This window comes from Oncorhynchus gorbuscha, linkage group LG10, assembly GCF_021184085.1.
Source record: "Oncorhynchus gorbuscha isolate QuinsamMale2020 ecotype Even-year linkage group LG10, OgorEven_v1.0, whole genome shotgun sequence".
Classification (NCBI taxonomy): Eukaryota; Metazoa; Chordata; class Actinopteri; order Salmoniformes; family Salmonidae; genus Oncorhynchus; species Oncorhynchus gorbuscha.
Genome location: NC_060182.1, coordinates 8,150,690 through 8,167,914, shown reverse-complemented (window position 1 = coordinate 8,167,914; position 17,225 = coordinate 8,150,690). Strand labels below are relative to the sequence as shown.

Sequence of the window (17,225 nt, the reverse complement as noted above, 5' to 3'; positions counted from 1 at the left end):
AATGCAGTATAATTTACTATAGTACAGTATAGTTTAATACAGCACAGTATAATATAGTATAGTACATTATAGTATAATACAGTACAGCATAATATAGTATTGTACAGTATAGTATAATACAGTATAATATAGTATAGTACATTATAGTATACTACAGTACAGTATAATATAGTATAGTGCAGTATAGTATAATACAGTATAATATAGTATAGTACATTATAGTATACTACAGTACAGTATAATATAGTATAGTGCAGTATAGTTTAATAAAGTATAATATAGTACAGTACAGTATAGTATAATACAGTGTAGTATAATATAATTTAGTACAGTATAGTTTAATATTGTACAGTATAATATAGTACAGTATAGTATAATACAGTACAGTGTAATATAGTATAGTACAGTATAGTATAATACAGTACATTTTAATATAGTATAGTACGGTATAGTATAATACAGTATAATATAATATAGTACAGTACAGGGGATGAGACAGCAGCATATCGATAGATATAAATGGAAGCCCTATTTTCACCAAGTTGTAATTTATTCCTGTGTGGACAAAACCATTTTCTTCTCTCTAAAGTGTAACCAATAGCCATTAGGTCTATGTCACATGCGTGATTGTGTGGGTGCTGTCGAGGCCTGAACACATTCTCTCTAGCGATCCCAATTAATTGATTTATTCAGGCCAGGCTAGTGATGGGTGCTCTTGGGCCTGAACACATTGGCTCTATCGATCCTCATGACCCACATTACTCACAGTACATCCTCTGACCTAACCCCTCGAACCACCACACTGCTCCAGGCCTTGGACAACAGCTCACAACTGGGCTTGCAGACCTGGTTCAAATAGCATCTGTTTCCTTTAGCTGCCGTTGATTGAGTTTGACTTGCACAATGGAACCAACAAAAGAGATTCTATTTGAATTCAGGTATGTCTTGGCCAGCAGCCCACAACTCTAACTGGGCTATAACCTTTATATGTTCAAAGCACAGACCCTAGGCTATGTTCCAATATCCACACTAGCATGCCACTTAGAATGTATACTCAATACAGTACACTGCTATATTACCCATTTGCTAGTAATATGAATTTTGGAACAGTGCCTGGGAGAGAATAGCTGGTGGATGTAATATTGTAGAATTCAATTTAATACCTCTTGTGTAGCAAACCGAGTAGCTCTAAATGACATTTAACATTTACATTTAAGTCATTTAGCAGACGCTCTTATCCAGAGCGACTTACAAATTGGTGCATTCACCTTATGACATCCAGTGGAACAGTCACTTTACAATAGTGCATCTAAATCTTAAAGGGGGGAAGAGGGAATACTTATCCTATCCTAGGTATTCCTTAAAGAGGTGGGGTTTCAGGTGTCTCCGGAAGGTGGTGATTGACTCCGCTGTCCTGGCGTCGTGAGGGAGTTTGTTCCACCATTGGGGGGCCAGAGCAGCGAACAGTTTTGACTGGGCTGAGTGGGAGCCGTACTTCCTCAGTGGTAGGGAGGCGAGCAGGCCAGAGGTGGATGAATGCAGTGCCCTTGTTTGGGTGTAGGGCCTGATCAGAGCCTGGAGGTACTGAGGTGCCGTTCCCCTCACAGCTCCGTAGGCAAGCACCATGGTCTTGTAGCGGATGCGAGCTTCAACTGGAAGCCAGTGGAGAGAACGGAGGAGCGGGGTGACGTGAGAGAACTTGGGAAGGTTGAACACCAGACGGGCTGCGGCGTTCTGGATGAGTTGAAGGGGTTTAATGGCACAGGCAGGGAGCCCAGCCAACAGCGAGTTGCAGTAATCCAGACGGGAGATGACAAGTGCCTGGATTAGGACCTGCGCCGCTTCCTGTGTGAGGCAGGGTCGTACTCTGCGGATGTTGTAGAGCATGAACCTACAGGAACGGGCCACCGCCTTGATGTTGGTTGAGAACGACAGGGTGTTGTCCAGGATCACACCAAGGTTCTTAGCGCTCTGGGAGGAGGACACAATGGAGTTGTCAACCGTGATGGCGAGATCATGGAACGGGCAGTCCTTCCCGGGAGGAAGAGCAGCTCCGTCTTGCCGAGGTTCAGCTTGAGGTGGTGATCCGTCATCCACACTGATATGTCTGCCAGACATGCAGAGATGCGATTCGCCACCTGGTCGTCAGAAGGGGGAAAGGAGAAGATTAGTTGTGTGTCGTCTGCATAGCAATGATAGGAGAGACCATGTGAGGTTATGACAGAGCCAAGTGACTTGGTGTATAGCGAGAATAGGAGAGGGCCTAGAACAGAGTCCTGGGGGACACCAGTGGTGAGAGCGCGTGGTGAGGAGACAGATTCTCGCCACGCCACCTGGTAGGAGCGACCTGTCAGGTAGGACGCAATCCAAGCGTGAGCCGCGCCGGAGATGCCCAACTCGGAGAGGGTGGAGAGGAGGATCTGATGGTTCACAGTATCGAAGGCAGCCGATAGATCTAGAAGGATGAGAGCAGAGGAGAGAGAGTTAGCTTTAGCAGTGCGGAGCGCCTCCGTGATACAGAGGAGAGCAGTCTCAGTTGAATGACTAGTCTTGAAACCTGACTGATTTGGATCAAGAAGGTCATTCAGAGAGAGATAGCGGGAGAGCTGGCCAAGGACGGCACGTTCAAGAGTTTTGGAGAGAAAAGAAAGAAGGGATACTGGTCTGTAATTGTTGACATCGGAGGGATCGAGTGTAGGTTTTTTCAGAAGGGGTGCAACTCTCGCTCTCTTGAAGATGGAAGGGACGTAGCCAGCGGTCAGTGATGAGTTGATGAGCGAGGTGAGGTAAGGGAGGAGGTCTCCGGAAATGGTCTGGAGAAGAGGGGAGGGGATAGGGTCAAGCGGGCAGGTTGTTGGGCGGCCGGCCGTCACAAGACGCGAGATTTCATCTGGAGAGAGAGGGGAGAAAGAGGTCAGAGCACAGGGTAGGGCAGTGTGAGCAGAACCAGCGGTGTCGTTTGACTTAGCAAACGAGGATCGGATGTCGTCGACCTTCTTTTCAAAATGGTTGACGAAGTCGTCTGCAGAGAGGGAGGAGGGGGGGGAGGAGGATTCAGGAGGGAGGAGAAGGTGGCAAAGAGCTTCCTAGGGTTAGAGGCAGATGCTTGGAATTTAGCGTGGTAGAAAGTGGCTTTAGCAGCAGTGACAGAGGAGGAAAATGTAGAGAGGAGGGAGTGAAAGGATGCCAGGTCCGCAGGGAGGCGAGTTTTCCTCCATTTCCGCTCGGCTGCCCGGAGCCCTGTTCTGTGAGCTCGCAATGAGTCATCGAGCCACGGAGCGGGAGGGGAGGACCGAGCCGGCCTGGAGGATAGGGGACATAGAGAGTCAAAGGATGCAGAGAGGGAGGAGAGGAGGGTTGAGGAGGCAGAATCAGGAGATAGGTTGGAGAAGGTTTGAGCGGAGGGAAGAGATGATAGGATGGAAGAGGAGAGAGTAGCGGGGGAGAGAGAGCGAAGGTTGGGACGGCGCGATACCATCCGAGTAGGGGCAGTGTGGGAGGTGTTGGATGAGAGCAAGAGGGAAAAGGATACAAGGTAGTGGTCGGAGACTTGGAGGGGAGTTGCAATGAGGTTAGTGGAAGAACAGCATCTAGTAAAGATGAGGTCGAGCGTATTGCCTGCCTTGTGAGTAGGGGGTGAGGGTGAGAGGGTGAGGTCAAAAGAGGAGAGGAGTGGAAAGAAGGAGGCAGAGAGGAATGAGTCAAAGGTAGACGTGGGGAGGTTAAAGTCGCCCAGAACTGTGAGAGGTGAGCCGTCCTCAGGAAAGGAGCTTATCAAGGCATCAAGCTCATTGATGAACTCTCCGAGGGAACCTGGAGGGCGATAAATGATAAGGATGTTAAGCTTGAAAGGGCTGGTAACTGTGACAGCATGGAATTCAAAGGAGGCGATAGACAGATGGGTAAGGGAGAAAGAGAGAATGACCACTTGGGAGAGATGAGGATCCCGGTGCCACCACCCCGCTGACCAGAAGCTCTCGGGTGTGCGAGAACACGTGGGCGGACGAAGAGAGAGCAGTAGGAGTAGCAGTGTTGTCTGTGGTGATCCATGTTTCCGTTAGTGCCAAGAAGTCGAGGGACTGGAGGGAGGCATAGGCTGAGATGAACTCTGCCTTGTTGACCGCAGATCGGCAATTCCAGAGGCTACCGGAGACCTGGAACTCCACGTGGGTCGTGCGCGCTGGGACCACCAGATTAGGTGGCCGCGCCACGCGGTGTGGAGCGTTTGTATGGTCTGTGCAGAGAGGAGAGAACAGGGATAAACAGACACATAGTTAACAGGCTACAGAAGAGGCTACGCTAATGCAAAGGGGATTGGAATGACAAGTGGACTACACGTCTCGAATGTTCAGAAAGTTAAGCTACGTAGCAAGAATCTTATTGACTAATCTTATTGACTAATCTTATTGACTAAAATGATTAAAATGATACAGTACTGCTGAAGTAGGCTAGCTGGCAGTGGGTGCGTTGTTGACACTACACTAATGACCTCTGTAATATCCCATCAACACAGTTGGAAATAAAATACATGGTTGGTTTGAAGGAGAGAGAAAAATGCATTGCTGATTACAACTGTGGTGACTAAATGGATGGCAGCTGCTGTATTGCTGTTTTCTATTCGGACATAATCACTCTACGAGTTATCTTGGTCTTATTTATCTTTGTCTCTGTCAAAAGATGTTGCTTTTCTGTCTTAAGATAATAGAAGGAAGTGACAGATATTGAGGTTGTCTTATTTGTGTCGTCCGGCTGTATCTGAAGCAAAACAAGATGGCCGCCTGTTGTATGACTCAGCAAATACAAATATGGAACCATCACTTGACACCTGATACACCACCATACTTTATTACTGACACCAGGACCTTGTCAAGACTCATATCCCAGTCTTCAGTACTTAAGAAACTCACAGTAAAATGTTATTTTTTTTCTCACTGATAAAAACAATTGTTCACAACAAAAACAACAAAGAAACAAAGTAGCTTGAAGAAATAATTGGTCAATAACCACGTACAGCATATTGTAACTAACCAGTAATCTCCGCACCCAGAAACAAATCAACTATTGAGACGTTCATCAGAGACTGCTAACCAGTGGGCTCTGCCAGCTGGCTGTAAAGGCACCATATCAGACACGACCTGGTATTAACCAACATTATGCTGATAGGCTGGTAGAGCTTGCCATTAGCTACGGATAACACATCATCACCAGTCAGTCAGTTAGGCTGCTGCGCTCTTTACCTCTGGATGGGAGACAACAGAGTGAGAACAGCCATCCTACGAGTTATCCCATTGGTAGTTTGGGGACCAGAAGACTGTGGGAACAGCCATGCTACAGGATTTCCCATTGGTAGTTTGGAGACCAGAAGACTGTGGGAACAGCCATGCTACAGGATTTCCCATTGGTAGTTTGGGGACCAGAAGACTGTGGGAACAGCCATGCTACAGGATTTCCCATTGGGGGTTTGGGGACCAGAAGACTGTGGGAACAGCCATGCTACAGGATTTCCCATTGGTAGTTTGGGGACCAGAAGACTGTGGGAACCCATGAAGATTGGGGGTTTGGGAACCAGAAGACTGTGGGAACAGCCATCCTACGAGTTATCCCATTGGTAGTTTGGGGACCAGAAGACTGTGGGAACAGCCATGCTACAGGATTTCCCATTGGTAGTTTGGGGACCAGAAGACTGTGGGAACAGCCATGCTACAGGATTTCCCATTGGTAGTTTGGGGACCAGAAGACTGTGGGAACAGCCATGCTACAGGATTTCCCATTGGTAGTTTGGGGACCAGAAGACTGTGGGAACAGCCATGCTACAGGATTTCCCATTGGTAGTTTGGGGACCAGAAGACTGTGGGAACAGCCATGCTACAGGATTTCCCATTGGGGGTTTGGGGACCAGAAGACTGTGGGAACAGCCATCCTACGAGTTATCCCATTGGTAGTTTGGGGACCAGAAGACTGTGGGAACAGCCATGCTACAGGATTTCCCATTGGGGGTTTGGGGACCAGAAGACTGTGGAAACAGCCATCCTACGAGTTATCCCATTGGTAGTTTGGGGACCAGAAGACTGTGGGAACAGCCATGCTACAGGATTTCCCATTGGTAGTTTGGGGACCAGAAGACTGTGGGAACAGCCATGCTACAGGATTTCCCATTGGGGGTTTGGGGACCAGAGGAGGATTAGTCTGGGGCACCGTAGACCGGCAGCCATATTTGTGGTAGAAATTAGATGTAAAAATGTCCATTCAATTTCAATGGCCCTTTATAGTGGGAAGTGGGCCTTGTTCCCCTACCTCCCCCTCTCCCCTTGTCCTCTTCCTCCTCTATTTCCCCTCGTTCCCCTCGCTCCTCCCTCTCTCCCCTTGCTCCTCTCTCTCCCTCCTTGCTTTTCTCTCCCATTTCTTTCCCCTCACTCCTGTCTTCCCCCTCTCTCCCCTTGATGCTCTCGCTCCTCTCTTCACCCTCCTCGCCTTCCTCCTCTCCCCTTTCCCTCTCTCCCCTTTCCCTCTCTACTCCCTCTTTCTCCTTGCTCCTCTCTCCCTTTGCTCCTCTCTCCCCACTCTCTCCCCTTGTTCCTCTCTTCTCTCTCTCCCCACTCTCTCCCCTCGTTCCTCTCTTCTCTCTCCCCACTCTCTCCCCTCGTTCCTCTCTTCTCTCTCTCCCCACTCTCTCCCCTCGTTCCTCTCTTCTCTCTCTCCCCTCGTTCCTCTCTTCTCTCTCTCCCCACTCTCTCCCCTCGTTCCTCTCTTCTCTCTCTTCCCCTTGCTCCACTAGCAGGGATGTAATGCTGTAAAGTTCTTATTTACGGATCTCACTTAGAGCCACAGAGAGAAAGCCAATGAGCATTGTTAACGGACCCATCAACATTGTTAACGGACCCAGCAACATTATTAACGGACCCAGCGACATTGTTATCGGACACAGCAGCATTGTTAACGGACACAGCAACATTATTAACGGACACAGCAACATTGTTAACGGACAGCATTAACACAGCATTACTAACAGACACAGCAGCATTATTAATGGCAGCATTACTAACAGACACAGCAGCATTAATAATGGACAAAGCAGCATTATTAAAACCTCTTAAGGATGAGCCCTTTTTCCCCTCAATGATCACCTAAAATGACATACCCAAATCTAACTGCATAATTTTAAAAACATTATGCTGTATTCTATTTGGTTGACTGTAGGAATGAAATGAAAAGGTGACCGTTAAATGATTGTGTACTTACTCTGCAGTTCCCCAACTCCTCGGCTGACAGGATGATGGTGCCACATTTCTTCCCAAGGATACCACTACAAAACAAGAGAGAGAGAAACAGTGTTGACAGGACCATGCGTCATAATGGGACCTCCACCTGTCCTATTTCTATGGGAATCCTCCATTTCCTGGAACCAAACTACACACATTGACAGAGGAGGACAGTCTCTAAACACTCCTCAAAGCGCACCTTGATCTCTTCAGTTGTTTTCTTTTCACAAATTAATAAAGAATTAGACTGATTTCAGCATACAGTCTGTTGTTCTGAACCCAGCTGAGAATTGAGAGATCCACAGGCCTTTAAGTGTTCACTAACAAAACCACTGACTCTTGCTCTGACAGTTTATCAAGACATACAGTATGATAGCAGAGGGGGAGACACACACACACACACACACACACACACACACACACACACACACACACACACACACACACACACACACACACACACACACACACACACACACACACACACACACACACACACACACACACACACACACACACACACAGGGGGAGACTCACACATTCACACACACACACACACACACACACACACACACACACACACACACACACACACACACACACACACACACACACACACACACACACACACACACACACACACACACACACACACACACACACACACACACACACACACACACACACAAAAGTAAGACAGAAACCCCACAGACATTGGACATCTCCCCTGCATCTCCCTAATGGCCTGCCGATCTTATAGCTCAGACAGGCCGATGACAGCAGGGCTCAGGAGTGTCCTGTACATGTTATTTCGACTGGATCTAGTGTAGGGTTGGAGGACAAAATGAGGTTTGTGTCCATGGCCATCTAAAAATCCATACAATTTGCCGAGACTCTCAGCTTCCTCCGTGGGTCATTGGGATGAATAGGGTCCAAACCACCCACACATTTATCTGCCAGGGGAGAGGGATGAGATATTACCTGTCCTATCACACATGGGACAGGTCTCAAATGGTACCTTATTCCTTATGTACTGTACCCACTCCTTCCTTCCTGTACTGTACTGGGCTCCCGAGTGGCGCAGCGGTCTAAGGCACTGCATCTCACTGCTCGAAGTGTCACTACAGGCCGACTCCCAACCAGCCATGATTGGGAGTCCCATAGGGTGGCGTACAACTGGCTCAGTGTTATCCAGGTATGACCCTGTCATTGTAAATAATAATGTGTTCTTAACTGTTTTGCCTAGTTAAATAAAGGTAAAAAAGTCCAACCTTCACTGTACTCTTCCTGTCCGGTACCCTTTCTTCATTCCTTCCTGTCCGGTACCCTTTCTTCATTCCTTCCTGTACTGTACCCTTTCTTCATTCATTCCTTCCTGTACTGTACCCTTCCTTCCTGTACTGTAACCTTTCCTCATTCCTTCCTGTACTGTACCCTTTCTTCCTGTACTGTACCCTTTCCTCATTCCTTCCTGTACTGTACCCTTTCTTCATTCCTTCCTGTACTGTACCCTTCCTTCCTGTACTGTACCCTTCCCTTCCTGTACTGTACCCTTTCTTCATTCCTTCCTGTACTGTACCCTTTCTTCATTCCTTCCTGTACTGTACCCTTCCCTTCCTGTACTGTACCCTTTCTTCATTCCTTCCTGTACTGTACCCTTTCTTCATTCCATCCTGTACTGTACCCTTTCTTCATTCCTTCCTGTACTGTATCCTTCCTTCCTGTACGGTAACCTTTCTTCATTCCTTCCTGTACTGTACCCTTCCTTCCTGTACTGTACCCTTTCTTCATTCCTTCCTGTACTGTACCCTTTATTCATTCCTTCCTGTACTGTACCCTTCCTTCCTGTACTGTAACCTTTCTTCATTCCTTCCTGTACTGTATCCTTCCTTCCTGTACGGTAACCTTTCTTCATTCCTTCCTGTACCCTTCCTTCCTGTACTGTACCCTTTCTTCATTCCTTCCTGTACTGTACCCTTTCTTCATTCCTTCCTGTACTGTACCCTTCCTTCCTGTACTGTAACCTTTCTTCATTCCTTCCTGTACTGTACCCTTCCTTCCTGTACTGTACCCTTTCTTCATTCCTTCCTGTACTGTACCCTTTCTTCATTCCTTCCTGTACTGTACCCTTCCTTCCTGTACTGTAACCTTTCTTCATTCCTTCCTGTACTGTACCCTTCCTTCCTGTACGGTAACCTTTCTTCATTCCTTCCTGTACTGTATCCTTCCTTCCTGTACTGTACCCTTTCTTCATTCCTTCCTGTACTGTACCCTTTCTTCATTCCTTCCTGTACTGTACCCTTCCTTCCTGTACTGTAACCTTTCTTTATTCCTTCCTGTACTGTACCCTTCCTTCCTGTACTGTACCCTTTCTTCATTCCTTCCTGTACTGTACCCTTTCTTCATTCCTTCCTGTACTGTACCCTTCCTTCCTGTACTGTAACCTTTCTTCATTCCTTCCTGTACTGTACCCTTTCTTCATTCCTTCCTGTACTGTACCCTTCCTTCCTGTCCGGTAACCTTTCTTCATTCCTTCCTGTACTGTACCCTTCCTTCCTGTACTGTACCCTTTCTTCATTCCTTCCTGTACTGTACCCTTCCTTTCTGTCCGGTACTCTTTCTTCATTCCTTCCTGTACTGTACCCTTCCTTCCTGTCCGGTAACCTTTCTTCATTCCTTCCTGTACTGTACCCTTCCTTCCTGTACTGTACCCTTTCTTCATTCCTTCCTGTATTGTACCCTTCCTTCCTGTCCGGTAACCTTTCTTCATTCCTTCCTGTACTGTACCCTTCCTTCCAGTACGGTACCCTTTCTTCATTCCTTCCTGTACTGTACCCTTCCTTCCTGTCTGGTAACCTTTCTTCAATCTTTCCTGTACTGTACCCTTCTTTCCTGTACTGTACCCTTTCTTCATTCCTTCCTGTACTGTACCCTTCCTTCCTGTCCGGTAACCTTTCTTCATTCCTTCCTGTACTGTACCCTTCCTTCCTGTACGGTACCCTTTCTTCATTCCTTCCTGTACTGTACCCTACCTTCTTGTCTGGTAACCTTTCTTCAATCTTTCCTGTACTGTACCCTTCCTTCCTGTACTGCACTCTTCCCAAGGCATCAGGACACTACTGTTAGACAAAATCTATTCAAGCTTTACCATACCACCCATACGCTGCATTCAGTACAGTGGAGAACTATACCCGTCACTCCATTCAGTTCAGTGGAGAACTATACCCGTCACTCCATTCAGTTCAGTGGAGAACTATACCCGTCACTACATTCAGTACAGTGGAGAACTATACCCGTCACTCCATTCAGTACAGTGGAGAACTATACCCGTCACTCCATTCAGTACAGAACTATACCCGTCACTCCATTCAGTACAGTGGAGAACTATACCCGTCACTCCATTCAGTACAGTGGAGAACTATACCCGACCCTCCATTCAGTACAGAACTACACCCGTCACTCCATTCAGTACAGTGGAGAACTATACCCATCACTCCATTCAGTACAGTGGAGAACTATACCCGTCACTCCATTCAGTACAGAACTATATCCGGCACTCCATTCAGTACAGTGGAGAACTATACCCGTCACTCCATTCAGTACAGTGGAGAACTATGCCAGACCCTCCATTCAGTACAGAACTACACCCGTCACTCCATTCAATACAGTGGAGAACTATACCCGTCACTCCATTCAGTACAGAACTATACCCGTCACTCCATTCAGTACAGAACTATACCCGTCACTCCATTCAGTACAGAACTATACCCATCACTCCATTCAGTTCAGTGGAGAACTATACCCGTCACTTCATTCAGTACAGTGGAGAACTATACCCGTCACTCCATTCAGTACAGAACTATACCCGTCACTCCATTCAGTACAGTGGAGAACTATACCCGTCACTCCATTCAGTACAGAACTATACCCGTCACTCCATTCAGTACAGAACTATACCCGTCGCTTCATTCAGTACAAAACTATACCCGTCACTCCATTCAGTACAGAACTATACCCGTCACTCCATTCAGTACAGAACTATACCCGTCACTTAATTCAGTACAAAACTATACCCGTCACTCCATTCAGTACAGAACTATACCCGTCGCTTCATTCAGTACAGTGGAGAACTACACCCATCACTCCATTCAGTACAAAACTATACCCGTCACTCCATTCAGTACAGAACTATACCCGTCACTCCATTCAGTACAAAACTATACCCGTCACTCCATTCAGTACAGAACTATACCCAACGCTTCATTCAGTACAAAACTATACCCGTCACTCCATTCAGTACAAAACTATACCCGTCACTCTATTCAGTACAGAACTATACCCGTCACCACACCGCTTCATTCAGTACAAAACTATACCCATCACTCCATTCAGTACAGAACTATACCCATCACTCCATTCAGTACAGAACTATACCCGTCGCTTCATTCAGTACAGTGGAGAACTATACCAGTCACTCCATTCAGTACAAAACTATACCCGTCACTCTATTCAGTACAGAACTATACCCGTCGCTTCATTCAGTACAGTGGAGAACTATACCCGTCGCTTCATTCAGTACAGTGGAGAACTATACCAGTCACTCCATTCAGTACAAAACTATACCCGTCACTCCATTCAGTACAGAACTATACCCATCACTCCATTCAGTACAAAACTATACCCGTCACTCCATTCAGTACAGAACTACACCCGTCACTCCATTCAATACAGTGGAGAACTATACCCGTCACTCCATTCAGTACAGAACTATACCCGTCACTCCATTCAGTACAGAACTATACCCGTCACTCCATTCAGTACAGAACTATACCCATCACTCCATTCAGTTCAGTGGAGAACTATACCCGTCACTTCATTCAGTACAGTGGAGAACTATACCCGTCACTCCATTCAGTACAGAACTATACCCGTCACTCCATTCAGTACAGTGGAGAACTATACCCGTCACTCCATTCAGTACAGAACTATACCCGTCACTCCATTCAGTACAGAACTATACCCGTCGCTTCATTCAGTACAAAACTATACCCGTCACTCCATTCAGTACAGAACTATACCCGTCACTCCATTCAGTACAGAACTATACCCGTCACTTAATTCAGTACAAAACTATACCCGTCACTCCATTCAGTACAGAACTATACCCGTCGCTTCATTCAGTACAGTGGAGAACTATACCCATCACTCCATTCAGTACAAAACTATACCCGTCACTCCATTCAGTACAGAACTATACCCGTCACTCCATTCAGTACAAAACTATACCCGTCACTCCATTCAGTACAGAACTATACCCAACGCTTCATTCAGTACAAAACTATACCCGTCACTCCATTCAGTACAAAACTATACCCGTCACTCTATTCAGTACAGAACTATACCCGTCGCTTCATTCAGTACAAAACTATACCCATCACTCCATTCAGTACAGAACTATACCCATCACTCCATTCAGTACAGAACTATACCCGTCGCTTCATTCAGTACAGTGGAGAACTATACCAGTCACTCCATTCAGTACAAAACTATACCCGTCACTCTATTCAGTACAGAACTATACCCGTCGCTTCATTCAGTACAGTGGAGAACTATACCCGTCGCTTCATTCAGTACAGTGGAGAACTATACCAGTCACTCCATTCAGTACAAAACTATACCCGTCACTCCATTCAGTACAGAACTATACCCATCACTCCATTCAGTACAAAACTATACCCGTCACTCCATTCAGTACAGAACTATACCCGTCACTCCATTCAGGACAGTGGAGAACTATACCCATCACTTCATTCAGTACAGTGGAGAACAATACCCGTCACTCCATTCAGTACAGAACTATACCCGTCACTTCATTCAGAACAGTGAAGAACTATACCCGTCAATTCATTCTCTGAGCCTCCCTATGCGGTTTTCTCCAATTTAAAAGCCCAATCTCAATCTCAAGGTGAATTAATTAACCTTTAATTATTTATGCGGTGTGTGTGTGTGTGTGTGAGATAGAGAGAGAGATCAGGGGGGAAGGGATGAGGTAAAATAAGCTAAGGTCTCTCAGGCAAGCATAATGCATTATTGAACAGTGTTTAAGAGTTAGAAGCTTTATGACAGCTAAGTAGGTACATAGTAAAGTACATGCCATCTCTCTTTCTCTCTCTCTCTTTCTATCTCTCTATCCTTCATTCATTACATCAGTAGGAGCATTAGTCCCTCCTGAGTGCATTGTGCCAAGGGCTGTGTGTGTGTGTGGGAAAACCCAGCCAGTCTCTGATGATGTGATGATGAAACCATGTGAAAAGTGCTGCTGCCAACCTGTTCCTGTTATCTATTGTAGGGGTTTACATACACCAAATACATTAAATACAAATACATTAAACTCAGTTTATCATAATTCTTGACATTTAATCAAGTAAATATTCCCTGTTTTAGGTCAGTTAGGATCACTACTTATTTTAAGAATGTGAAATGTCAGAATAAAAGTAGAGAGAATTCTTTTTTTCAGCTTTTATTTCATTCAACACATTCCCAGTGGGTCAGAAGTTTACATACACTCAATTAATATTTGGTAGCATTGCCTTTACATTTTTTAAACTTGGGTCAAACACTTCTGGTAGCCTTCCACAAGCTTCCCACAATACGTTGGGTGAATTTAGGCCCATTCCTCCTAACAGAGCTGGTGTAACTGAGTTAGGTTTGTTGGCCTCCTTGCTCTCACATGCTTTTTCAGTTCTGCCCACAAATTTTCTATAGGATTGAGGTCAGGGCTTTGTGATGGCCACTCTAATACCTTGACTTTGATGTTCTAAAGCCATTTTGCCACAACTTTGGAAGTATGCTTGGGGTCATTGTCCATTTGGTAGACCCATCTGCTACCAAGCTTTAACTTCCTGACTGATGTCTTGAGATGGTTCTTCAACATATCCACATCATTTTCCCTCCTCATGATGCCATCTATTTTGTGAAGTCCACCTGATGCTGCCACCCCCCGTGCTTCACAGATGGGATGGTGTTTTTCGGCTTGCAAGCCTCCCCCTTTTTCCTCCAAACATAACGGTGGTCATTATGGCCAAACAGTTCTAATTTTGTTTCCTCAGACCAGAGAACATTTCTCCAAAAAGTACAATCTTTGTCCCCATGTGCAGTTGCAAACCGTAGTCTGGCTTTTTATGGAGGTTTCGGAGCAGTGGCTTCTTCCTTGCTGAGCGGACTTTCAGGTTATGTCGATATAGGACTCATTTTAATGTGGCTATAGATACTTTTGTACCTGTTTCCTTCAACATCTTCACAAGGTCCTTTAATGTTGTTCTGGGATTGATTTGCACTTTTCGTTCCAAAGTACGTTCATCTCTAGTAGACAGAAGGCGTCTCCTTCCTGAGCGGTATGACGGCTGCGTGGTCCCATGGTGTTTATACTTGCGTACTATTGTTTGTACAGATGAACGTGGTACCTTCAGGCGTTTGGAAATTGCTCTCAAGGATGAACCAGACTTGTGGAGGTCTACAATTTTTTCCCATGATGTCAAGCAAAGAGGCACTGAGTTTGAAGGTAGGCCTTGAAATACATCTACAGGTACACCTCCAATTGACTCAAATGATGTCAATTAGCCTATCAGAAGCTTCTAAAGATGTGAAAATAGTTAAAGTACAAAAGGAAAACAAATATATGGGTTGTATTTACAATGGTGTTTGTTCTTCACTGGTTGCCCTTTTCTTGTAGTTTCAGGTCACAAATCTTGCTGCTGTAATTGCACACTGTGCAATTTCACCCAATAGATATGAGAATCTATCAACATTGGATTTGTTTTCTAATTCATTGTGGGTTTGTGTAATCTGCGGGAAATATGAGTCTCTAATATGGTCATATAGTTTTCAGGAGGTTAGGAAGTGCAGCTCAGTTTCCACCTCATTTTGTGGGCAGTGTGCACTTAGCCTGTCATCTCTTGAGAGCCAGGTCTGCCTATGACAACCTTTCTCAATAGCAAGGCTATACTCACTGAGTCTGTACATAGTCAAAGCTTTCCTTAATTGTGGGTAGGTCACAGTGGTCAGGTATTCTGCCACTGTGTAGTCTCGGGTTTAGGGCCAAATTGCATTCTAGTTTGCTCAGTTTTTTTGTTAATTCTTTCGAATGTGTCAAGTAATTATCTTTTGGTTTTCTCACAATTTGGTTGGGTCTAATTGTGTTGCTGTCCTGGGGCTCTGTGGGGTCTGTTTGTATTTGCGAACAAAGCCCCATGACCAGCTTGCTTAGGGGACTCTTCTCCAGGTTCTCTGTAGGTGATTGCTTTGTTATGGAAGGTTTGGGAATCAATTCCTTTTAGGTGATTGTAGAATTCTGCATGCAGAGTCTCAATTTGGTGTTTGTCCCATTTTGTGAATTCTTGGTTAGTGAGCAGATCCCAGACCTCACAACCATAAAGGGCAATGGGTTCTATAACCGACTCAAGTATTTTTTGCCAGATCCTAATTGTTATGTCAAATGTTCCATTTGATGGCATAGAATGCTCTTTTTGTCTTGTCTCTCACATCGTTCACAGCTTTATTGAAGTTACCTGTGGTGCTGATGTATAAGCAGAGGTATGTATAGTTGTTTGTGTGCTCTAGGGCAATGGAGTCCAAATGGAATTTGTATTTGTGGTCCTGGCAACTGGACCTTTTTGGAACACCATTATTTTTTATCTTACTGAGATTTAATGTCAGTGCCCAGGTCTGGCAGAATCTGTGCAGAAGATCTAGGTGCTGCTGTTGACCCTCCTTGGTTGGTGACAGAAGCACCAGATCATCAGCAAACAGTATATTTCAAATTATAGTAGGGTGAGGCTGGATGCTGCAGACTGTGCCCTCGCCAATTCGTTGATATATATGTTGAAGAGGGTGGAGCTTAAGCTGCATCCCTGTTTCCCACCACGGCCCCCTTGGAAAGAAATGGTGCGTGAATTCTGCCAATTTTAACCACACACTTGTTGTTTGTCTACATGGATTTTATAATGGTCTATGTTTTCCCTCAACACATTTTCCATCCATTTGTATAGCAGACCCTCATGACAAATTGAGTCAAAATATTTTTTGAAGTCAACAAAACATGAGAAGACTTTGCCTTTGTTTTGGTTAGTTGTTTTGTCAAATAGGGTGTGCAGGGTGAATACGTGGTCTGTCGTACGGTAATTTGGAAAAAGCCAATTTGACATTTGCTCAGTACCTTGTTTTCACTGAGGAAATGTACAAGTCTGCTGTTAATGATAATGTAGAGGATTTTCCCAAGATTACATCCTACGGGAGTTATTTGGTTCAATCAGTCCGTGGTTCCAAATTTTGTGGAAGATGCCAGAGCTGAGGATGATTATAGCCAATTGGAATATGTGGTCTGTATATTTTACAGTTTACATGTAGTATTAGTGGATTTGTAGTTGATCATGTATATGTTTTTGGTGTTTGTTGCTTGTTATTTAGCCAAAAATATTGGAGAGTAGATAACTCTTTGTATTGTCGTTTGGTTAGTGTGTTCCCATTTTCCCCGAAGTGATTCGATTCTATAGTTTATTCGAGCTGATTACTGACGTGTTGTTCCTTCTTTGTCTGTAGTGTATTTCTGTATTGTTTTAGTATTTCACCATAGTGAAGGTGTAGACTCTGTTTTTCTGGGTCTCTATGTTTTTGGTTGGACAGGTTTCCCAATTACTTTCTTAGGTTTTTGCATTCTTCATTGCTGTTTATGATTATTTTCTCACAAACCAACTCTCTCTCTCCATATCTCTCTCTCCACATATCTCTCCCTCTCTCTCTCTCTCTCTCTCTAAGAATGCGTTGAGCTCTTCAGTCTTGTGTGCTTTGTGTGTCTGTATCTGTGTCAGTGCATGTGTGTATTAGCTTCATGCTCTTTAGTCCCTAGCAGCTATCACTATCTCAATGTTACTTCTCCATTTGTCGTGCCTGACTTCAAAGACTTGTGCA

The 17,225-nt window shown here is 45.2% G+C and overlaps 1 protein-coding gene across 1 annotated transcript in view; it reads right to left on the bottom strand.

The window, feature by feature from the left end:
- Window positions 1-17,225, bottom strand: part of LOC124045494 (copine-5-like) — a 187,593-nt gene that overhangs the window by 78,506 nt on the left and 91,862 nt on the right. The window contains 1 exon segment of the mRNA XM_046364823.1: window positions 7,240-7,303. Within this exon segment, the coding sequence (XP_046220779.1) occupies window positions 7,240-7,303 (64 nt within the window).